Source organism: Cyprinodon tularosa, unplaced genomic scaffold, assembly GCF_016077235.1.
Source record: "Cyprinodon tularosa strain WSP-4 unplaced genomic scaffold, ASM1607723v1 ctg90, whole genome shotgun sequence".
In the NCBI taxonomy this organism is placed as follows: domain Eukaryota; kingdom Metazoa; phylum Chordata; class Actinopteri; order Cyprinodontiformes; family Cyprinodontidae; genus Cyprinodon; species Cyprinodon tularosa.
Window position 1 is genome coordinate 3,044,486 of NW_024039674.1, and position 23,492 is coordinate 3,067,977.

General features: G+C 41.0%; 1 protein-coding gene across 3 annotated transcripts; it reads left to right on the forward strand.

Annotated features, from left to right (window-relative positions):
- The first annotated feature begins 537 nt into the window (after window positions 1–537).
- tex2l (testis expressed 2, like) lies at window positions 538–22,270 on the forward strand. 3 transcript variants are annotated; one of them, XM_038274182.1, is made up of 12 exons: window positions 550–724; window positions 5,773–7,197; window positions 9,679–9,879; window positions 10,274–10,595; window positions 11,882–12,129; window positions 12,207–12,356; window positions 12,450–12,549; window positions 12,951–13,086; window positions 17,596–17,733; window positions 19,096–19,305; window positions 21,633–21,753; window positions 21,837–22,270. In XM_038274182.1, the coding sequence occupies exons 2-12, from the start codon at window positions 5,803–5,805 to the stop codon at window positions 21,984–21,986; spliced, it is 3,171 nt and encodes a 1,056-aa protein (XP_038130110.1). In that variant the 5' UTR covers window positions 550–724; window positions 5,773–5,802; the 3' UTR covers window positions 21,987–22,270. The 3 variants fall into 3 exon arrangements, 1 of the variants encoding a protein (XP_038130110.1); XR_005279720.1 differs by lacking the exon at window positions 21,837–22,270 and having other exon boundaries at window positions 541–724; window positions 19,101–19,305; XR_005279721.1 differs by lacking the exons at window positions 17,596–17,733; window positions 19,096–19,305; window positions 21,633–21,753; window positions 21,837–22,270 and adding exons at window positions 16,651–16,790; window positions 16,894–17,585 and having other exon boundaries at window positions 538–724.
- The last annotated feature ends 1,222 nt before the right edge of the window (window positions 22,271–23,492 follow it).

Genomic DNA, 23,492 nt, shown 5'->3' on the forward strand with positions numbered 1-23,492 from the left:
TTCGGAATTCAGACTTTTTCTCAGAATTCTGACTTTAATCTCGGAATTATGACTTTTTTTCTCGGAAGTCTGACATTAATCACAGGAATTCTGACTTTAATCTCAGAATTTTTTTTTCAGAATTCTGACTTTAATCTCAGAATTCTGACTTTAATCTCAGAATTTTTCATCAGAATTCTGACTTTAATCTCAGAATTCTGACCTTTTTCTTTGAATTCTGACTTTTTTCTCAGATTTTTTAAAATAATTCTTTTTTCCCATATCAAACTGAAATAAAATTTAAAAATCAGTTAACTTTTTTTTTCAGTGGCCTTAATCCTCTGCCGTAGTTTTCTTTAAACGGGTACCTAGATTTTTGTTGTAATAAAAGTTAGTGCTTTGAGCCTCAATGCCTGAGAAAGCTGAGCCCATAGCTTAATAGAAGCCTGTGGCAGAGCAGAGAGCGGATTCCACATCCATACATGCAATATGCGTCTGACTGGGACACTGTTGGTTGATTTAATCTGGATTATCGTGCAGCGCGGCCACGCTTTCCATAATCAGCGCGGGGAATTGCAGCGCGTGACACATCTGGCAGTTATACAGTTAGGGGCAGTGCGCGTGCATCTGCGCGAGGCGAGAGAGAGAAACAGAGAGGGATGGAGTAATCTGCCCTGTTCGGTCCGAATCTTTTCCATTTAAACAGGAGCCATATCTGAGCCGCTGGTGTAGAAAACATCCTCCGGTGAGTAAACATGATTCCTCCTTTTTGATGAAGCCTCATCAGACAGCGCGTTTGCATGGATGATTATACAGAATGTGCAGAATAGGAGGACTTCTCATAACAAGCATCACTTTTCACTCCTACTCCTCTCCTCACACATTAAAGGGACTAAAGTGACTCAATTACCCACTAAATAATTAAAAACTGTCATTGATTACTTTATGAAGCAAATAAATGATTATTGTCATATATTCATTTAAAGGATATTTCTCAATGAAAACAGTTAATTTATTGCAAACAGCTCAGCTATTAATGTCCATTATTATTGATATTTGCTGATTTTCAGTCAGGTGGAGCTAAGACTAAGTGAATCTGCTGTATTACTTTAACAGTTTTACATATCTTATAAAGTTGTGAGCTATTTGATTAATTGATTGAATGCATTTTCAATCAAATTACTGACAAACTTAATCATTATAAACCAATATATATTTATACATTTGTTGTTTTCGCTACAAATATGACATAAGGATAACAATTTTTTTAAAATTAATTTCAGTCAGGATTTTTTTATAATGGTTTAGAAATATACCAGGGTGTTTAAACTGTTCTGTAACAATCAAATAAAGGGTTTTAAAAGCAACCTTTTAATTTTGTTAGCTGGTGCAGAATCTCTGAAAACACCCTCGGGACTTCACTCCCACCAGATTGATAAAAGTGAATTTCTCTTAACCAATATGTACAAAAATGTGATAACTGAGTCAAGCATCAGGGTAAAGCCCCTGACTTGTGGTTCCAGGATAAAATGAATGTTGGCAAAGGGACAGTGAAGGATTGAGAAGTCACTAATAACTACAATCAGCACAGATCCCATGGTAACACAGCCACCAAATACCACTTTAGCTCATAATCCTCCTGGATTATTTCTCCGATTTTACAGTAAAATCCTGATTAATGATAATCTGAGATCGTTAATGTTTGTGTGATCAGAGGACGGTCCACAAATCTAGGAGACATGTAGTTTCCTTAATGAGCCTGTGAAGCAGAGAAGATGTGTGTTCTTCATCAAAGGAATGATGATTGTTTATATAAGCAGTCATAAACCAAAATGCTATCAACTGTATTTGCTTCATGGGAGCTAATGGCACAGCAAGAGGAGAGATGGTGCACTTAAATCTTTTATTTTCATTTGTTCTGCTAGGGAGTGATACTGATGAACAGCTGATGCTGATTTGTGAGGCGTGGTTGTTTTGAAGGGAGCGAACAGCAGGAGAGCAGAATAATAGTGGAGTAGTGTTTGATGAGAGAACTTAGAGGGAGATTGTGAATGGGGATCAAATGGAAAGTCGGGGCAAGAGAATTTTAATGTTTGGACAGGAGTGTGGAACAATGTGATCAGGATGAATAGGTAGCTCTAGTGCGAGAATAGGTGATTGAGTCTCTTTGATAGGTGTTGAAATGTTTTCAGTAAAACTGAGCAGAAATCTGGTTTGGTTTAAAGGTATAGTGGTGGATTTTGATGAATATTTGAAAAGACCTGCCCTCTCCACAACCCTGTCCTGTGTCATGGTGGCCCAGAGGTTTGACAGGACCCAAATGCAGACACTGAAACTGAAGTGGTTTCTTAAAGATTTAATAACAAAAAGGGTAACAAAAGCAAAAATCCAAAAACATAAATTCACAAAATCCACAAAAACTAAGAACCAGGAATACTCACAACAAGGGGGCAAAGAAATAACAACAAACCAGCACCAGTGACTGAGCAGGAGGTGCATATATGGGAGACTGATACAAGAGAAGGCAAACAAGAAAGAACTCAAATGCATCCAGAAAACACAACCAAATAGGAATAAACCAATAAAGCTAATAAGCAAAGAAAAACATGAATCAAAGTGAAACTGAAAACTCAAAAAGAAAACTTAAACAGAACCAAAACAGTGACATCCTGAGAGGGAAGACCTATTAACAAGTGCAAGAGCATGCACAAGCCCATTGCCCAAGTTGCTGCTTGCATCGCTCATACAAGCTTACTTTCGAAAAGAAAATTTTCTATATCAGACTCACCACTGATAAGTGAAAATGGGGATGAGCTCGTAGGACAGCCTTACATAAACATATCATCAGAATGATTGACAATTAGGACGACCAATTATTTTGATGATCCACCCGGAAAAAGAAAAACCTCCACTATACTTTAAATTTAAGATTTTATGACTGTGTGGACTCTGATGGCTAAGGCTGTAGGCAAACAGTTTGCTTATACTATGATTTAGATTTATGAAGATGAAGATTTATACTATAGGACCTGGTCTGAGGTACCTTAGGCTGGTTCTGACAGGTGGGCCAGTAAAACCTGCTGGATTATTCCAAACTGCTCAGGGAATTCCACTTTATTACATCTGAAACTTTGGTTTCTTGACTGATAGTTTTCTTTTCGAAAAATTAAAATACTAAATCTCCTCCAATCTCTTATTGTTTCTCCACCACAGAGGTCATGTTTTCAGTTGTGTTTGTTTTTCTGTTTACTGTCTGTTAGCAGGATTTCTTGCAAAGAATCCACAAAACCTTTGGTGATGACCCAGATCATAATCCGGATACAGGATTTTTAAAAAGCATTCTTTAACACAGAGATACTACAGGGATATATGGCAGAAGAAGCAGTTTGTCATGAAGGGTGGCAGCAGTGACTATTGACAGCTTCAACATCAGACTCAAAAAGTCTGGATATATTATACTGAAGACAAATTACAAAAAGACAAGAAAATGGAACCATGCCTTGTTCTAAGTCTTGATCTGCAGAGCTAATAATGAAGGTGAGAGCAGAACACACACCAGAGGCTGCAGACTCTGTGCCTCTGTCAGATCAGCCATGTAGATGCAAATTGGTTGGTTAGTTTTGTTGTTCTGTGAGAAGAATTACAGTACATGCTGATTTTAATAACAATTTTTACCAGAAGTTCACCACATGCCAAGAAAGATTTCATGTCCAGATTATAATAATATATGACAACGGAGAACAACGGAGGTCTTGGCTCTCTCAATGCTTTTCTATTTATACATGTTTCTGTTAGCATATGGCTTTACATGCCATGTTTATACATAAAACTGGTAACAATCTCTGTGGAGAATGTCAGACAATAACTGCATCTTCTTCTTTCACAGCAGATATGGTGCAGCACACCTTTACTTTTACTGATGTTTGAGCATAAAGTGGAGCGGATCAGCAGAGCATATAGTAACACTTAGTAGGAGGCAGCAGATAGGTCACCGTTTAGTTCACCTGTTCCAAGCTGTTCTCTTGGAAACAAATCCTCTCCATATTCTGGCTTCTCAAACCAAGATGAAAGCTTTAAAACAATATATTTGCTCGAAGGATGTTATAACTCACATTTTAAAACTAACTTTATCAACATCACAGCATACATTGATACAATGCTTGAATGCTGTTCCACCCAAATGAAATATGCAACATAACCCTTTAAACTGATCATGCTCAGAAAAATGTTTTTTAGTTTTCTGATATTGCAAAGTAAAACTCATTGCTGCAGTTCTAGATAAAGAACCATTTAGCTTAGTGCAACAAACATGCAGCATCAGTCCATGTCTTGCATTTCTGAACTCATACAGTATAAGAAGACACTGATACTGGTTCACAGCTCTACAATCAGCTTAAGAAATAAAACCATAGCCTAGTAAGTCTGATGTTTGGCACCTTGCAGTCTGTGGCTCCTGTTACCACCCTGTGAAAATCTGGGAGTCAGACTGACCCAGACCCACAGGTTTATCTACCCTCCATCCATTTTGGGTGAGAGCAGATTAATTTTGTCTCTACCAGCTGCTGCAGAGTTGGTCCAGCCTTTTAATACTGTTACGTAAATGTGATCGGTGAAAAGTGTGGTTTAACTTATTTCGGAGCAGACCACTTGACTCCTTTGGTGTTGGTGCTGTTTCCAATATTGTAAAACTACATATGTTTTGCCCAAAAAGCTGCAGCAGAGTTAAGCTCTTTAGACTATTTATACTGATTTCTTGGAAGTTTTAGCTTTCCTAAACCTTTTTTGATACAATTTAAATCCAGTAAACATTAATAAAGAAGGGATATGTTTCCTTGAAATATAAAATATTCTTGAATCTAACAAAAAATGGAGGTTTGTAGATTGCCAATGTCTTTGCATCAAAGCACATGTCCTAATCTTGTTTGCTGCTGAACTTCAATGAAAGTCAATCAGAGGAAAATTTTACTTATGCCTTGAAAGACCAACAGTGGAATGAGCCTCTTTAGAGAACATTAAAAAAACGTATTAAGGGAATTTGGAATGCAGTAGTACTTGGTTTTAATTAAAGGTGTCAGGGTAAAGGGTTCATCATACATATATAAATGTCTGATTACTGTACATACTTTTAAAAAAAAACATGCATGATATTTTACCTTCTTTATCAACCGTCAGGCAAATCAGGATAAACAGGCAGATGCTTCAATTAGTAGATTCAATCATTAGGGTGAAGGTAGGAAACATTATCCAGACTTAGGGAAAGATAATAAGTATCATTATTTGGCTGGAAAAGATCTACTATTCGGTGTCTTCAAATATGAAGGAAGGAATTTCCTTTGGTGGAGGACTTCCTCCAGGATGTCACTATTTACAATAAGAATAATATTTTCTTATATGTCCTCAATGTTTTTCATGATTGTTGCTTGCATCCATCTGAATGGACGTCAATAGGACCCAAGCCTGTGTTGCCCTAGTTTAGTCTTTTAGAGAGAAACTCTGTCTATTTCTTGGTGCTCTTGTTCAGTATGTGGAGCGGCTGCCACGGGAGTCATGGTTTCTTGGCAGGAATTCAGATTCACTAGTTCTCCGATTCTGAAAAGGTTCTTTAAAGCCAGACAACACTATTTTGACAAATTAAAACATAGTTTTTATAAATGGGGACTTTTTGTCGAAATTAGACAGAAGTGATGAAAAGAAATCCTTTGTGTCCTGTTTGCAGCTCCCCTTTCATCCGCTATTTCCTGGAGGCTCGATAATAAGGTCTGAAGATGTTTGTCTTTTTCTTCTGACTCACAGGTGCCTTGGCTGGAGATGTAATCTAAAGAAATGGCAGACAGTGGAAAAAATGGGGAAGGAGGAGGCGAGGATGAGACTAAAGGGGGACGTAGATCTTTCCATGTCCCACAGGGCCTCTCCTCAATGGGCTCCAACTCTGTTGGTGCAAGAAGAAATCCATCTAGGGGGATTGTGATCCATCTGACTGGTACTGAAGGAGAGTGGGACAGCCTAGATGACAATGAACTCTTTTTCTCCCTGGATCACGCTGATAACCACATTTCTAAATCTCTTCCTAAGGACAGGCTGCTCTCTGCTGAAGAGGAGAGAGGCTCGAAATCCCAGAGCTTTCATGTTCCTCTCTCTCCCTCATCCCCTGGTTCACTGGGGAATTGTTCTGCAGCCGCCCCCAGCTTCCTCTCTCCTGGGCCAACGTCAACCAGCCAGCGGCCCCTGGCTAGCCTTGTCAAGTCCCTCTCAACTGAACTTGAGCCCAAAGAGGGTTCCACTCTTAGACCCAAGCCTTTCCTCAGCCTGGTAAAGTCCATCTCCACAGAGCTGTCCCGCTCAGACCCAGAGGTATCACAATCCAAATCAGACTCACGACTCAATCTCCACTTGTTAAAGCAGCTGACCCAAACTAAAACCCGGAGTGGTGGCGATTCCCGCACTGCCCCGCCGTCTCCTAGCTCTCTCTCTCCTAGTGGTGAAGCTTTGAAGGGGGGCTTCTTCAAAATGGAGCTAGAGGACACCAAGAGGAAGCTTTCTGAGGCTGTGCATGAACCTTTGAGCAGCATGTTCAGCAAGATCATGGGAGAGGAAAGTGGAGGCAGCCCCAAACACCAGTGCAAGTCCAGGTTGGCTCACCAAAGCAGCTGTAGGAGTCTGGGGAGGGATAGCAGCATAGACACGGTCTGTTCAGAATCACCTGTGAGGACTGCAAGAAAAACAGATAGTGAGTTCCTGCCTGTGTTTGAATGGCCTTCAGTTCGACACCTGACAGGATTCCAACACAGTCTGTGCCCAGTGCATCATCAGAAACAGCATAACAAGGAAGAGGAGTTAGAAATATGCACAGATGGTGATATGATGCAGGTGTTTGCCTTTGAAACCCTCAAACAGGCAAAGATGTCATCTGGTCATCAAGCCCCAGTAGCAAAAAGATCCAAGACCTCTACTATCGCTGGGTCTCCATGCCCTCTGCCACGTATGAGTTTATTCTGTGTGGCACTACTGTCCTATGGCTACTTCATCCTTCCACTTAGTCCATACGTCTCTGGCCTTGCTCTGGGATTGGCTCTGGGCTTCATGCTTGGGTTGTTTCTCATTCGGATGGGTTCTTCTGGTGCTGAACGCTCAGCTTCTTCTCAAAGACCAGAATTGAAGCCGTTCGGGGATGTTGATTTCACCGAGGGCTTTGGCAGCACTGAGCCTGGCCCCTTCAAGGTAGGTGACTGATTCATAAAGATGTACAATATCACTGACACTGCAGGGCTCTAGTTTCATTTCATTCATTTTTCGGAAAGCTGTGGGATAATGCGTCATCAGATATTACATTTTCAGGTATTTGATCCAACAAACCTAGAGGAAAAGATACTCATCTTCAGCCTTACTCTAAAGTAGAACTACCTCCAAAGTGGGTTGTTTAGACTAAATACTGCTCTCAACACAGATCCAAACTGTACAAGAGATCAACTGTCCTGCAGTTTTCAGTTGAATCCTGTCTCTAACATACTTGAACCAGATGAATGCCTCATTTCTAGACCTCTTCATCACTGTTTAATGCAAAAAATTGTCATGATTTTTGCACTTATGACTGGCTTAGTTACTCATTCCATTCAACCGTCTGAATCTGCCTGGTTTCTAATCACTACTCACTTCATCCACCTGCTCCTGCCTCTATTTAAGGTGCCTGCATCCACTTATCTGGGCCAGATTATCTTGTTCTCTTGTGCCGGTGGTGAGAGGGTTTTTAGCGTACCTTAGTGTTTCTGATTTCCTGATCCTGACCTGTTTTCCCTCTCAACCACTGAGCCTGCCTCTTCCCGTCTGATCTCAGTGGCAAGAGTATTTTTAGCATTACCTTAGTGTTTCATTACCTGATCCAGACCTGTTCTGCCTCTCAACTACTGGGCGCTGTCTGTTCCGGTCTGGTTTGCCTGAACTGTCTTTGGACTCCTGGACTTCTGAATCAGCCTGTACCCATCTAAACGGCTGGCCTGAACTGTCTGTGGACTCTTGTTTGTTCTCCATTCTCCGGGGCTGCAGCTTCTGGGACACTGGGCAGCGCACACCGCATCTTGCTGGCAGCCCACTGGCTGGATCCTACCTCGTTCTCAGGACACAGGCTGTTATACCAGGGTTTCCTGATAGATGCCTTTTGTAAACGCTTTTGAATAAAGGCTTCTGAATTTTCCCACTGTCTGTCTTGCCTCGAATACTGGGTCCTCTGTTCTGAGTCATGACAAAAATAAGCCCCATTTGCACTACCCTTTTGAAACCGGGCCGAGAACAGTCCGAGCACGATAACCGAGATAGCAACAATAAATGGCATTAAAAGAGCTTGATATGATCTGGGGTGATGCAGAGACTGAGGCTCCCATTGAAATTTGGGTGGAGGATGCTATCCATGCACATAAGTTCCTGAATGTTTTGGACGCCGCCATTTTTGATTGTGTAATTTCAGCCTTAAGTGCTGTAGTATTGTGGACCGCCCATAGGAGGCAATGAACCGTGCTAGTGTGATGTGTAAATGGTTGTAAGGAACCACGCTTGGCACAGTTAACTGACCCAAGCTCGTTTCAAGCTCGGCAGAAATCGGTTTCAGGGGGTTAGTGTAAATGGGGCAATAGGATGCTTAAACTCCTCATCAGTTCCATGTTTGGTTCTGATAAGCGTCACCAAAGTAGTTTTGGTACCACAGCTTAGATCTATTATCAGAAAAACATTGAAGTTCTAAGATTAATTTAGAGTGAATAAAGTTTGCATTGAGAAAAAAGAAAAATAAGACAAAAACAACCAGACCAAAAAGACTGTGTCAGACCTTTGAAGTCCTTTTAATGTTTTCTCTAGGTAAACGTGAGGATGACGCTTTACTGGTTAGCTCCTGATTTTTTCTCTAAGAGGACAGTCGAGTCGCTTCACTGACTCCATCTGTTTGCTGTCCAATTTAAACCATTATGAGAACGCGAGGCGCCTCGAGTCCAATTAACAATGCCAGGTCCACATTGGTACAGTAATTACAGCCCTTCTTCTGTCAGTCACAGAGGCTGTTACTAAGGAACACAGCAGCAGGAAGCAGGAGGCTCTTAGCAGCTTCATGTTGGAGGATAAAAAAGGCGCCAAATGAGGTCAGCTGTCCTGGATGAAGCTAATTCCTCTGCAGGATCATTCAAGGCTGTTGAGAAGTGGAAGGAATGTTCTAAAATCCTTCACAGATCGAAAGCTTTTTGTGTAATATTCCACACACTGGCTTCAGCATCATGGTGTCTTAATAAAATGGGCTCTCCATTACCGCTTTACACTATCCTAGTTTTAAGGACTTTAAAGAAAATTTGTTCTCTTAAACTTGAACAGTAATCTGAGGCTACTTGTGCCATTAACGCCAGTAAAATACTGTAACAGCAACATTTCCATCAGCTTTTATCATTTTTAAAGTTGAGGCATAAAGTTTGATGACAAAATCACATCACTTTTGAAACACGTCAATATTATTTACAAGCATCCAGCACAAATTTTGTAACATTTCAGCTAAATAGATTCGTTTGAATTAATAGTAAGACATTTATGGTTGTTCAAACACTCTTTCTGACATAATTGGCTGTGAGTGTCTATTTTTATCTCAGTAGACAGACTGCAAATACTATTGAATGCTTTGCAGTGCTTCACTGAAGAATTATTTTTAAAAATTCCTTTTATTTTTTTCAGGGCTGGATGAATGAGATCCATGATTATGACCCAGAAACCTTCCATCCAGCTCTGACTCACTCCGTCTTTGCCACCCTGGAGGGCCCCTTTCTCCGTCTGGACTACCCACGCACCAACATTAGCCGCCGGGCCATGCACGATGAGAGACTCCATGAAAGCACCTTTATAAAGTCATGCTGCTTTGATCTTGCAGGGAGCAAAGTATGATGAGTCCCTCCAGAGCAGTGCTTGGAACATATCTGAGGACATTTTACACATCATATAATTTTCCCCTCTTTCAGGCAGCTCTGTGTTCTGGGAGAAATTGCACTCTTTATTGGAAATGTCATTTATTTGCTGCATGAGCAGAAAATCCAACTGATTGTTAAAACTGTGAATCAGGCCAATGTAGACTCAGTAGATGACGTCTCTAAATTCACTTCTGTCTCACCAATCAATGAAAAAAAAGGATAATCTGTGTAATAGAAGTAACTTTATATATTTATACATTTGCATAAGAAGAATACAAATAAAAAAACAAATAGATAAATAAACAAACGTTCAATAGATCGACTCTGGTACTAATAATTCAAAATTTCGGTCTTACTTCCTAAAGGTCTTCCTCCTGCCAACTGTCTTAGCTCGGAAGAGAGTTTGGAATCCCAAGTACCCCATCTGTATCCAGCTTGTCAGAGGGGGGGCATCTCACGATGATGAAGAAGCAGGGTTGGAGGAGAACCTCCCATCTGAACCAAAAGCTGAACAGGCAGCAACCATTAGACAAGCATCCTACAAACAAAGTAGCAACGCTCCTGTCACCCTGTACCTTTTTGGACGCACTGGTCGAGAAAAAGAAGAGTGGTTTCGTCATTTCATGCTTGCATCCACAGACACCGAGGTGGAGAGGCAAAGCCTAGGCAGATTTAACACCCGACAAGGTAGGAGAAGCTCTTTGACTGCCACGCTGTTGCCCTGTATAGAGTCTGCTGTAGAGCGTCTGCATATCCTTGAACCATGCTGATGAGAAATTTCAGCTTTTTAGATTTCCGGCATTGGAGCTGGGTAGCATCTGCATGGGGTCGGGGTCCTGTAGCTGTCAAGGGCTGTGCCCATACTGTACGTCTGTCCTAACCCCACTTTAGAGCCCTATATAAGGGTTACTCAATTTTATATGCATGTCTAAATGTCTAGTGGATGAAAAAGTAGTGGACTCAAAATTTCCCACAATGCACCTTGAAAAGTAGCGCATATCAGTGGGCAATAAATGAACAAATGCTTTGCAAGAGCTTCCTTTGCAAAGCATCATGGGATTTATTTTGTTGGCAAGAAAGAACAAAGATGGCGCAGGCACCATGTGGGGAATGGGAGTGGTCATCTGTCTGAACGGTCAGTTAACTGGGTCAGGGGTTAGGGTGGACGTTTGGACACAGCCAAGCTCTACTGAGTATTGCTAATTTACTCATGTTGGAGTCAGCTGTATTGATAATAGTGTTGTGCCGATGCCATTTTTTGGCCCCGATACCGATACCTGGCTGTGCAGTATTGACAGATACTGATACCATACCTATACCATCTGTTTGAAATTGATGTGTGTGTGTATATATGAAGAGCTGCATTCTACTTGGATATAAAATAATTGCCATCATGGCTTTGTTCAGCTGCTGCCTACCTTTGTGAAGCAGGAAAAAGACTAACACAAAGGGAATCCAGTAAAACGTTTTATTGCCTACCTGGAATGGGTGACGATAGTTGAATAAACTTTTGGCTCTCTAAATGGTATCGGTGCCCTATTTGTTGGTACACGCCGATACCAGTATTTCAGTGCTGGATAGGGGCCTTGCCCGATACTGGTATCGGTGCAACATTAATTGAAACAGAGACGCTTCTAAACGTTGCAGGACTAGAATTTGAGACCAATTATCTAACTGCTGCAAGATGGGTGCTCTGGTGACTGGAGAAGGGAAACACTAGAGAAAATGAACAAATTAGAGATGCAAACCTGAAGAAGAAAAAATTTATTTTTTTAGAATAATATGAGGTGATTTTACTCTAATAAAATAATAATTTATTGGATTACACTCTTTTTCTGTATTCACCAACATCAGGACAGAATGGATTTTCTCTTTGAATGTTAGGAAAACAAAGACAAGTCGTCTAAAATGTTCCTTGTGGTGAATTCTCTACTAATACTACCTACATATTGGTGGTTTTCTTTGTCCTGCAGATGGTCCAGCCCAGAACACTAATGTCCCAGGATGCAATGGCTCCAGCGGAATGGGCAGCAGTGATGAGGATGCCCCATCCACACCTCCAGCCTCTTGTTTCCCTGCAGGTCCTTCCAGAACCACCAGAGGACTTGCAGCTCTTAACTACCATAGTTACATGGCTCAACTCTTGGCTGCAGAGGAAATTACCCCCCTCTCCAGTCCCGGGGCCGGCAGCGCAGAGGCAAGCCCCACCATTAGAGCAAACGTATGTTTTAAGCACATGTAATGAAATTTAGTTTTTCATGGTCATCACTCTAAACCAGACTCTGCTTAATTTCTCAGTGCACCTGTGATCAGATAAAGTCCCCTGAAATTAGCCAAACCGCCTGGGCCAACGCTTTGATTGGTCGAATCTTCTGGGACTTTCTTCGAGAGAAGCACTGGGCCGATGCTGTCTCCCACAAGATTCAGAAGAAGCTCAGCAAAATCAGAGTGAGCGCTCTTTAGGTGCAAGCTGCTGAGTCACAGGGAGGTGAGCTATAAATATCCTCCATTTTTAACTCTGACATTCCACATTTTCTGCAGCTGCCTTACTTCATGAACGAGCTGACTCTAACTGAGCTGGATATGGGCTCCTCAATGCCGCTGATCATGGCCACTTCCAGACCAGAGGTTAACCACAGAGGTGAGCAGACTGGAGATGAAACCTGCAGCAGCAGACTCTAACTGAGAAGATGTCATGTGGTTGATGTTATAATCCCATCATCATGTCACCAAACAGGCCAAAGCCACTAAACCCTTGGCAGCAGATTTGCTTTTCTGTGAGATGGGAGAAATTACTCTTCTTCTCCAACAACTTCACTGTTACACAACCTTCCCTTCAGAGATCATCCTACTTACCAGCCTGTCCCTTTTTTTTCTTCATCAGCTTCTAACGAGGACTCATGTGGTCTGATTATCTGTGTTTAAAGCTGTTTCATCAGCCCACCACCTCTGCCAATATTGCTTGTTCAGATTAGGGACCACATCAGAACTTTGCTCGGTTTTGGCAGCTTCCCGTTGACCTGTGTTGTTCTCCTCCTGCAGGCCTGTGGGTGGAACTGCAGCTGGTCTACACTGGAAACCTGCAGATGACCCTGCAGACCAAGTTTAACCTGTCCAAGCTGGGTAAAGAGGTCAACCAGGACACATCACACTGCTTCCCTGAAACTGGTGGTCGAAGGTCCGTAACCCCTCCAAACATGCACACATGCATTTTTGTAGGTATATGTAGTAAGGACTATGTTTTGACTCCAAAATGTTGTGTTTTGCTTTTCCTATGGGGATTTGCATCGACTCTAGACCATAACCCTAACCCCATTACCTGCATATACCACTGGTCCCCACAAATACCTTTTAATCCCCAGAATGTATCATATTCCTGAAAAACATCCATGCAAGATACCAAGCGCCGTCCCCTAAGGTACGAAACACCAGTCCCAAATCACTTTCATTTGTCTTCAGTCCTTTTGCACACTTCCAATGACCTAACCCTGATTATGACCCTAAATGTAACCATTTGCATACTGCGATGGAAAAAAAGATGGTAATCAACCCTGTTCTGACTAGCCAGAGTTTGTCTTCCTTACTTACAATGATGGAAATGCTGATTGTTGTATCAGAGTCAAAACACATCTCTACCCAAAGCAAAAACCTACAATTTGGAAAAAGAGTCTAAAAGTTACGACAACATGTTATGATAATCCCAAACACTCACTAATAGGCTAAACAGCCTCTTTTAGACATGTTGGGGCACTCGGGGCAGTGACCCCCAAACTTGAGGAGTGGTTACAGCAGAGAAAGAGTTTTGTTTTTTGTTTTTTTGTAAACGGGAATTAATAGGAGATATACACTCACCGGCCACTTTATGAGGTACACCTGTCCAACTGCTCGTTAACACTTAATTTCTAAGCAGCCAATCACATGGCGGCAACTCAGTGCATTTAGGCATGTAGACATGGTCAAGACAATCTCCTGCAGTTCAAACTGAGCATCAGTATGGGGAAGAAAGGGGATTTGAGTGACTTTGAACGTGGCATGATTGTTGGTGCCAGAAGGGCTGGTCTGAGTATTTCAGAAACTGCTGATCTACTGGGATTTTCACGCACAACCATCTCTAGGGTTTACAGAGAATGGTCCGAAAAAGAAAAAACATCCAGTGAGCGGCAGTTCTGTGGGCGGAAATGCCTTGTTGATGCCAGAGGTCAGAGGAGAATGGCCAGACTGGTTTGAGCTGATAGAAGGGCAACAGTGACTCAAATAACCACCCATTACAACCAAGGTGGGCAGAAGAGCATCTCTGAAAGCACAGTACGTCGAACTTTGAGGCAGATGGGCTACAGCAGCAGAAGACCACACCGGGTGCCACTCCTTTCAGCTAAGAACAAGAAACTGAGGCTACAATTTGCACAAGCTCATCGAAATTGGACAATAGAAGATTGGAAAAACGTTGCCTGGTCTGATGAGTAGGTTCAGAATTTGGCGTCTACAACATGAAAGCATGGATCCATCCTGCCTTGTATCAACGGTTCAGGCTGGTGGTGGTGGTGTCATGGTGTGGGAAATATTTTCTTGGCACTCTTTGGGCCCCTTGGTACCAATTGAGCATCGTTGCAACGCCACAGCCTACCTGAGTATTGCTGCTGACCATGTCCATCCCTTTATGACCACAATGTACCCAACTTCTGATGGCTACTTTCAGCAGGATAATGCGCCATGTCATAAAGCTGGAATCATCTCAGACTGGTTTCTTGAACATGACAATGAGTTCACTGTACTCAAATGGCCTCCACAGTCACCAGATCTCAATCCAATAGAGCAGTGGTTCCCAATGTGTGGGGCGCGCCCCCTAGGGGGGCGCGGGAAGCGGCATGGATGAATGAAGAAAAAAAAAAAAAAAAAAAAAAAGAACAGCGCTTGCTTGACTGAGCATAATGGACAGTTGTTACACTGCAACCCAGATTTGAGAAGATCTACAGCAAAAAGCAGGCTCACTACAACCATTGAAAAGATGGGAGGATTAAAGTACAAAGAAAAAACTTTCAGGGAGCTGTTCAATGTTTTCACTCCATTTTGCACAGAGGCTTTTTTAATGTATTGATTATAGCAAAGTTAAATATTGTTACAAATAAAAAAAAGAAATATGTTTAAAATAACACAGACAACAAAGAATCCTCTTCTAATCTACAGTATAGAACTATGAAAAAAATACAGTTACACAAAAGTGTTCCACTGTAAAGATGGTGTAGTTTGTTTTGTTGCAACCTGAAGTGTGAAATAAACTTCAGTGGAGTTTGAAAACAAAATATGTGTATAGGTTTATTATATCTGGTTGAACGATGTGTTTTCAGTTGATTCTTTTCTCTTTTTTTTGGGGTCGGGGGGGGGGGGGGGGGGGGGGGGGGGGGGGGGGGTGGAAATTTCATTGTAATCCAAAGGGGGGCACAGAAGATAATCTTTGGGAACCACTGCAATAGAGCATCTCTGGGATGTGGTGGAACGGGAAATTCGCATCATGGATGTGCAGCCGACAAATCAGTGGCAACTGTGTGATGCTATCATGTCAATATGGACCAAACTCCCTGAGGAATGCTTCCAGCACCTTGTTGAATCTATGCCACGAAGAATTGAGGCAGTTCTGAAGGCAAAAGGGGGTCCAACCCGTTACTAGCATGAGGTACCTAATAAAGTGGCCGGTGAGTGTAACCTTAACCTAAACTCAATTTACACCTTATTCCTAAACCTTCCCATGTACAAAATGAAAGACGGGACTAGCAAACTGTCCTCACTTTGGTACAAATTGTCCTCAAGTTGATGGTAAAATCTGTAAAATGGTCCTCATTCTAATGCCAAAACAGGAGCACACAAACACTCCCACATAAAAATCTACATATTATTAACATTTCTATGGTTAATGAGACCTTAAGCTTTCTGACCTAGGTTTTGATAGATGGAAAACATGATTATTTTAACCATGTTGGAAAAAAATAAAAACTCTTACAAGGGTTTGGTATCAATTCAGTTTTTTCATAACCATCTCCAGAGGAGGATTTATGCAAATTTTATATATTTACCAAGAAACATTGGAGAATTTATGAGTCAATACATATGCCCACAGGGGAAGCAAAACCCAAATGTTAGAGATGAATACATAAAAGGCGCATTTATTCACATTTTGTAAATTCACTTCCATTTTAAGACATAATGTAACCTTCAAACAGCATCGTCATGAAAAGATTAAAGTCGGTGTGTGAATATATCTAAGGGCACTGGACACTTGATGGACAGATCGACAGATTGTATTTTTTCTGAGCTGCTCAGCATCCTCGATGGCGTACATATAGCTGCCACTTGCGTAATATTACATAGTTCTACAATCTGTGATATAGTGAGGGTTGTGGTCCTGCAGGTCGCACGGCCAAGACAGGATCTGGCTTATATATGCCAGTCCGACCTGTGAAAACCTGTATAGCTCATAAGTGTCATCAAGAGCCAAAGGATCTTCTTACAATTTGAACTTTGATTTTGGTTTCACTTTTTTAAGCTTCATATATCAATCATACATAAAACAAGCTCTTTAAGGCCAACTGATAATTTTTCTCCTAGACACAATTTTTGGCCTCTGCAATTGCTTAGGCAGCAGCACACTTGGCCTTGAGTATCTGCTTGCAGTTTCAGGATTCCCACTAAGCAACCATTCTTCAGCTTGACAGCATTCCTTACTGCCATTGTGTCCCACTGTGTTCAGGGGATACCACCATGCAGGTCTCAGCAGGCCTTGCGGCCACAGCTACGGGAGACCGTGTTGACAATACAGGCAGAGAACATGGTCCACTCAGGCTCCAAGTCTCCAGTCTCCCCTGGAATCTGAATGACGCTCTGCTGGAGGTGGGAGTTAAATCCATCCCTGACTGAGGGCTTGGCCAGATGTTACCAGCAGACCCTCATTAATCACTCATTAATCAGTATATCTCGCTTCATCCTCTTCCAGCATATCCAACTCACCTTCAGGTGGTGATTGATGGACAGCTCTGCCCCTCTCTTCCCTGGAATGTCCAAGACATGTGGTCTATGGTCCAAAGATAGCACTGAAAAATTAATTATCAACTTCCAGCCTAGGGTGTCCTGGTACCAAGAGCACTGATGGATATTCATATGCTTGACCATGGTGTTCATTAAGGACAATACACGGCTTGCACAGAAGGCTAATAAAGAAAAAATATTTGGGTTCAGAGCTCTGGGTCCATTCCTCACAGTCAAGATCCTCCGGATATCACTGTCGTTCTCAAAATACTATTGAAGAATATCTAATAATGGAATCCCTTAGAGCGCTGCTATTCAACACCCCTGCCAGGGACGCCAACAAAGCCTGATACACTGAACCCCTTCTCGGCCGATAGACCGAGATAACACTCAGACACTAAGACCTGCCCCCTATCTGAAGGCACAGGAATGCAACCCTCTCATCAATTAAGACAAGCTCCAACATAGGAGGGTTGCTCTGGAGGGAGACAAGTAGACCCCTCCCCATCCCCCTGCCTCTCTCTGTGAGCCATTCCAGAGTAGAAGAGAATGAGTTCGAGAGCAGATTTATGAGAACTCACCTTTCTTTACATAACATTAGATTCCTTTCCTGTTTCCTTTCTAGTACCCTACTCTCCTTTCTTGATTATTTCTCTGTGTCCTTTAATAGTTGCAGGCCCATCCTCAGCGTGTTGGCAGACAGTGATGAAGAATCCTCTAGTGCTGGTTCTTCTGATGAAGAGGAGCTGCTGCTCTCTGAGAATCACTGTCCAGTGGGGGAGAAAGGCTCGACAATAGCAAGCGAAGGGTAAACACAGCCTGCATATTACAGCTAATACAGATGTTTTCTGCACTTCCCTTGATTGGCCATTGGCTGGTCCTTGGCAGCTCCTCTGCAATTCTTTTTTAAACTCAATCTTTTTACCATAATATTCCTTCTATAATGATTTTTGGACATTAAAATCTTAAGAGAAGCATCTCCTGGTCAGACCATGTAACTCAGCAAAAGAGTGGAGTCACAGTTCTCCTCACTTATTTTTTGGTTGAAGCTCTCCTTGTCTAGCCAGCGAGTTTACATGAATGTACATGTTTGCAGGTGTGCCACGCTATTTGGGTGACTTCAGAAGGGAATCAGCTGAACTGGATGTTTTTATTTCTGGGATTCAGAGTAAATGGAGCCGAACACAAATGCACTTCACATTTTCTCAGTTCCTATTTAACAAAAAGATGAATCCTCTTTCATTCCTGCTCACGCCTATGTCTTAAGGTTTATTGTTATAAGCTCGGAACGTAGGACCCACAATTCAGGCGAGACAGACAATGTAATATCTATGTTTATTTATTACTTAGGAAGATCTGCAGATCTGCACCGGCCAGGGTGTCGGAAGCAGGAACGTCTATTAGAGAGAAATGGTCAAATCAGAACACAAAAGTATCGCTACAAAACTCTCTTCACCAAAGGCTCAATGATAATCTGATGCCGATGGCTGGGCAATGGGGAGCTTAAATGGGAAACCGGAACAGGTGGATCTGATCAGGGTACGAACAGGGAAGGGCTAGACAGGTAGGAAGGAAATGAGAAATAAAGCCAGCCATCAGCTTTAAAATCATGACATTTATTGTTAGTTTTTTTTACTTTATTGATCTCACGTTGGAGAAATTTACCTTTGCACTTAACCCATCCCCTTGGGGAACAATGGGCTACCATTATGGGGTGCTGGGAAGCAATCTTAGGTTAAGGGCCTTGCTCAGAGACCCAGAGTGGCAGTCTGTGGGAGTGGTTTTTCGAGCTCACAACCTCAGGATACCAAGCTTTATGCCCCAACCACTAGGCCGTAATGGGACTCAATTTGGAGAATTGGTATCAATAATTTAGGAGGTTCTGAAATGTAAACATACATTTTTGGATTGATTAATATATTATAAATAGCGAAATGTCTTATTCAAATGCAATATGAAGTTTGTCTTCTATTAATTAATATTTGTGTTTCAGAAGTAGAAAATAAACCATGCTGACATCAGTGTCCAGATGGTTCTTGAGTTCATTCACTGATCAGAGTCACATCTTTCCCCCAAACTCTTCATTCCAGCATCTGAACACTGAAATCTGCTGCCAAAAAACTGGATAACTTTTAAGCTCTTGTCTCTTCTAATCCTCTTCTCTTGATAGGACAGGGGGAGGAAAGACGGGAAGGAAGATTTTAAGATTTGTGGACAAAATCGCCAAAACCAAGTGCTTCCAGCGAGCTGCGGAGAGCGAGTTCATCAAGAAGAAGTTTGAGGAGATGTCCAACACTCCACTACTGCTCTCTGTGGAGGTTCGAGAACTGTCTGGCACGCTGGTTGTGAACATCCCAGCGCCCCCAACAGACAGGATCTGGTAGGAACTTAGATGCAGATGGAGCAGAGAGACAGAGAGGGTTGGAGGAGCATAAGGCAGAATGGATCTAAACCATTAAATTTTTATTCATAAAAATTAATTATGAAGGTGTCCTGAACAGCTTGAATGAAGGAAGTGCCTCTTCCCCCTCAAAGGATCAGTCACTGTATTCTATTTAAAGTCTGCATGATTTTCAGCATGTTTTTATAGACAGGTTTAACTGCCCTGGGTCATGATTGCAATGTTTCTAGTAAAGAGAGGGTTTGCTTTAAAAGAAAGAAAAGCATTCAAAATAAAACATGTAATCTCTGTAAAATGTTCCTTAAGGAAGGGAGAAAAAAAGCTAATTTATGTTTAATGCCACATAACGAGTCAATGAAGCCAGCCGCTGGTAAAACATTATTAAAATTCAATAACTAACATAGTCTATAAATCTAGATTAGCTGGTTCCATTGTTCCGTGGATGGCTCAGAACTAAATCGTTCAGTTACCATCTTTAAAACAGCTCCACTTCCTTTGTAACAGTTTGTGTTTTATGAACATTTAAGCAGTATCTAGTTTCTATTAGTAGCTTAATTACTCCCACTCTGTGGTTAAAGCTGTTGGTGAATATCTACCCAGGAAACAAAGCTTGGAGGCAGTGCCACTTTTTGGCTGTGTAAAACATATTCTAAAAATAGTTTCAAAGTAAAAGGGAAAAATGAAAAAATGAAAATAAAATTAACAAAATCTAAAGGGTGCTTGTTTTATTTGACTGCCTCTCCTTTCACTTTTGTGGTTAATTTAACTCTTGCCAACTCTTATCTCCTATCTGTATGTCCACAACCTGTCAGCTGTCGCCATTAAACCTCAGACATGTTTGGTCAAGACATCAATAGACGAGTATAGGAAAGAGGAAAAGAAAGAGACCAAGGGATAAGTTGATTGATTAAATGAGCAAAAACGCAATGTCATTTTAACACCAGTAATTCATTTAAATGCATGATTAAAGTGCATGCTTTGGTAATTTGTTGAACTTCTCTGCTTTCTCAAAAAGCTCAGTAGACAGGTCCACCCTGTCCACCTCCTGTCCACCTCATCAGCGTTCTGACCAACCGTGTAACCAGAACTTTGCACAAGTGATCTGAGAGGTGCAGATAGGAAAGAAACAGGACATTTGGCTTGTTAAACTACTGGAGAAAAGAAGAATGTAAAATGGCATTATTGTACATGCAGTTATTTACTGCTGAAGCAACAATAAACTTCTTTAAACAAACAAAGATTATGAAAATTATGAATTCAGAAGGAACAGAGATATAGAAATGGCCTTATGATCATCCTGTTTTTATTGTCCTGTAGAAATTGTACAGACTTTGGTGGTGTTCAGTGGTGCTTCCAGAAATGTTTTTAATGGTGGCCAGATAGGGGCCACTAAAAATCTGGGGGTGGCAACTGGAAATAAAAGCCATAATTTCAGTGTTTGAATCTAGAAGTGTGGTAAACCTGCTTGTAGAAATCAGAAAGATTTAAGTGAACACCTACTCATATCTTGGTTTATTGTGTGATTTTAATGTTACGTTGCTGGCTGCGCATAATGGGTTGAAATGCTAAACTGATGATTCTACAATTAACACTGTCTAGTGGGTTTGCCTGTGGAGTGGCCAGAGCATTACACAGGGTAGCTGCGGCCACTTCTGGCCACCCCCTGGTGGTGCTACTGAAGGTGCTTTTTCCGAGCTTATGTCTATATCCATTAAATTAATACAGCAAGTTTTTTTTTTTCCTTTTTTATATACATGACATTTTGTATATATTTGCGTGCTTTCACAAAACTATTTTAGTGGACCTCTGGGCACCGATTGGGAAGGGCCCATAGATTCGAAAATGTTCTGATCCAATGAAACCATCCATCTTGGTGTCCATCTACTGCAGTCTTTGGGCAAAAAAATTGGGTCCATGCAGGACAGCTCACCAGCCCATCAAAATTTTTTATTTTTATTTTATAACCCAGTGTTTGTACTTAGTTTCCCTAAAAATACAAAACAATTTCTCATGAAGCTGATATCTTGTATCATCCACTCTCTATCTGTAGGGGAGTGAAATATCCACTGCTCTTCAGCTTTGAGGGCATTTTCCCTAGTTTTTAATTGGATAGATATTTTCTCCTTTATAAAAACATTTTTCCTTAATAATAAATCCTGTGTTTTTCCTACTTTCTAGCCTAAAACTACATTTTTAATTCTTCATTCCCTTTAATTCAGTGCAGTTGGTCAGGTTTAGAGTTGTACCTCAATCTTGCTGAACAGATCAAAAACTTGAGTTTTTCACACTGTTTTTTTCCTTTGAAGGTACAGCTTCTGTGTTCCACCCAAACTGGATCTGCATGTGTGTCCTAAACTTGGAGAGCGAGAGTTGAGCTTTTGCCATGTCACTGAGTGGATAGAGAAGAAACTTCAGGATGAGTTCCAGGTAATTATCAATATAATCCATTTTTTATTCAGAAAAAGACAAATTTCATGTTTCTTCAGACCTGCCTCCCTTTTGCTGCTTAGAAAGTGTTTGTGCTGCCAAACATGGATGACATTTACTTACCACTGATGCACTCTGGGATGGATAATCTGAACGCTTGCAAGTCCCCCAACTCCTCCTCGGAGTCCGTAGAGAAGATCCAGCATGAAACTGGTGTGAAGCAGTCTAACTAGTGCCTAACTGTTGATGAGCAGAAGAATTGGCTTGAATACGAGACCTTATAACCCATGTTTTGATGTCTGAACCAGGAGTTTTTAAGGTTCCAGCACTCAGGACTGTAGATGTTCAGATGTTCACTGTTAAAGTGAAAACCTGGTTTAGGAAAATGAAGTATTGTCAGTAAAATATAAGTGATACAGTAAGAACAAGTTTACAGTAGACAATCAGCAAAATGTTTTGCTCATTTATTGATTGAATATAGCTGAATATTGTCTTTTATTGTCAAATAAACGTTTGAAAAAAATATGTCGGTATTCATTCTTCCATTTTAGTCACACAGAGGCTATTATTATATGAACAAAAGATGTAATAAATTCCTGCATAATGCAACTCATTATTTGTGCATAGAACCATTAATATAGAAAATTAAACATCACTTTGACGAGGCATGTTTATGTGTTCAACATCGTTCTAGATGGGCTCTGGAGAGAAGATAATACAGGAATAAAGATCAAGGCTTCATCATAATGTAGACAGAAATAAAGAGTAAAGTTAGAATTTAAAAAGGTAAATATCTTGTAGCTCTGGAGTACTTCAGTTCAAGGACTCCAAAATGCTTCACACTACATTAAAAGCATTCCCACACTAAGCTACATGCTGGTGAAGATTTTCAGTCATCCAGGTCATAGTTATTCCGAAATTATAAGGAAGCTTTTTCAATTCAAAATGTCAGGAATAGCGTTGAGTTCTAGCTTTGCTATTCCTGACATTTTGAATTGAAAAAGCTTCCTGGATGGGAAGCGAAACATCTTCAAACTTTTAAACAAAGTCAAGTGGATTATTCAATTTCCTTTTTTTGGACACTAGCTACATTTTGGCATGAGGCTGACCTGACCACCGACAGGAAAGGCTGGTGAAATGACACAGGAAAATGATAATTTACTATATTTACTGACAAAATTACAGACTTAAATGACTCTTAGCATATTTAACCCACTCCCTATAATCTACAGCAAATATTTTTTAATCAAAGCAACAACTTTACATTTGAGGATCTATATACATGATGTTTTTTTTTACCTCTATATTTCATTTGGAGTAAGCCTGACCAGTAAAATGAACCAATAGAACAACAGTTCCTCTGCGGAGATGATAAAAGTAGCTTGATGTTATGAAGCTGTAACTGTGGACATGACAGAGAGCCTAATGCATGAAAATCAGCCATGTGAGAAAAAACTGAGATTGTGTGATCATGTGCAGGCAGTGTGTGAATGTGACTAATATGACTCAGTGGGATGCTGCTGAAATATTTGCAGAGCATCTCATTAAACATGCTCCAGGTTTGCGTTAGCTTATGTTATCAACAGGAAGATATATTTCTGTTGATAGAATAACATTTACGGTCAGTTTAAATGCCAGCACAGCTGATCAAAATCCTGGAAAAAGGATGACTGTCTGTTAAACTAAATAAAGTGCTATTGCTATAAAAGGTGGTGTCTGTGATAATCTAAGTAGTTTTT

Excerpts from the sequence above, each read along its gene's own strand:
- tex2l (XM_038274182.1), top strand. The coding sequence starts at position 5,803 with ATGGCAGACAGTGGAAAAAATGGGGAAGGAGGAGGCGAGGATGAGACT. Across the intron at positions 12,357-12,449 it reads AGAAGCTCAGCAAAATCAGA|CTGCCTTACTTCATGAACGA; the intron begins GTGAGCGCTCTT and ends CATTTTCTGCAG. Across the intron at positions 17,734-19,095 it reads TCGACAATAGCAAGCGAAGG|GACAGGGGGAGGAAAGACGG; the intron begins GTAAACACAGCC and ends TTCTCTTGATAG.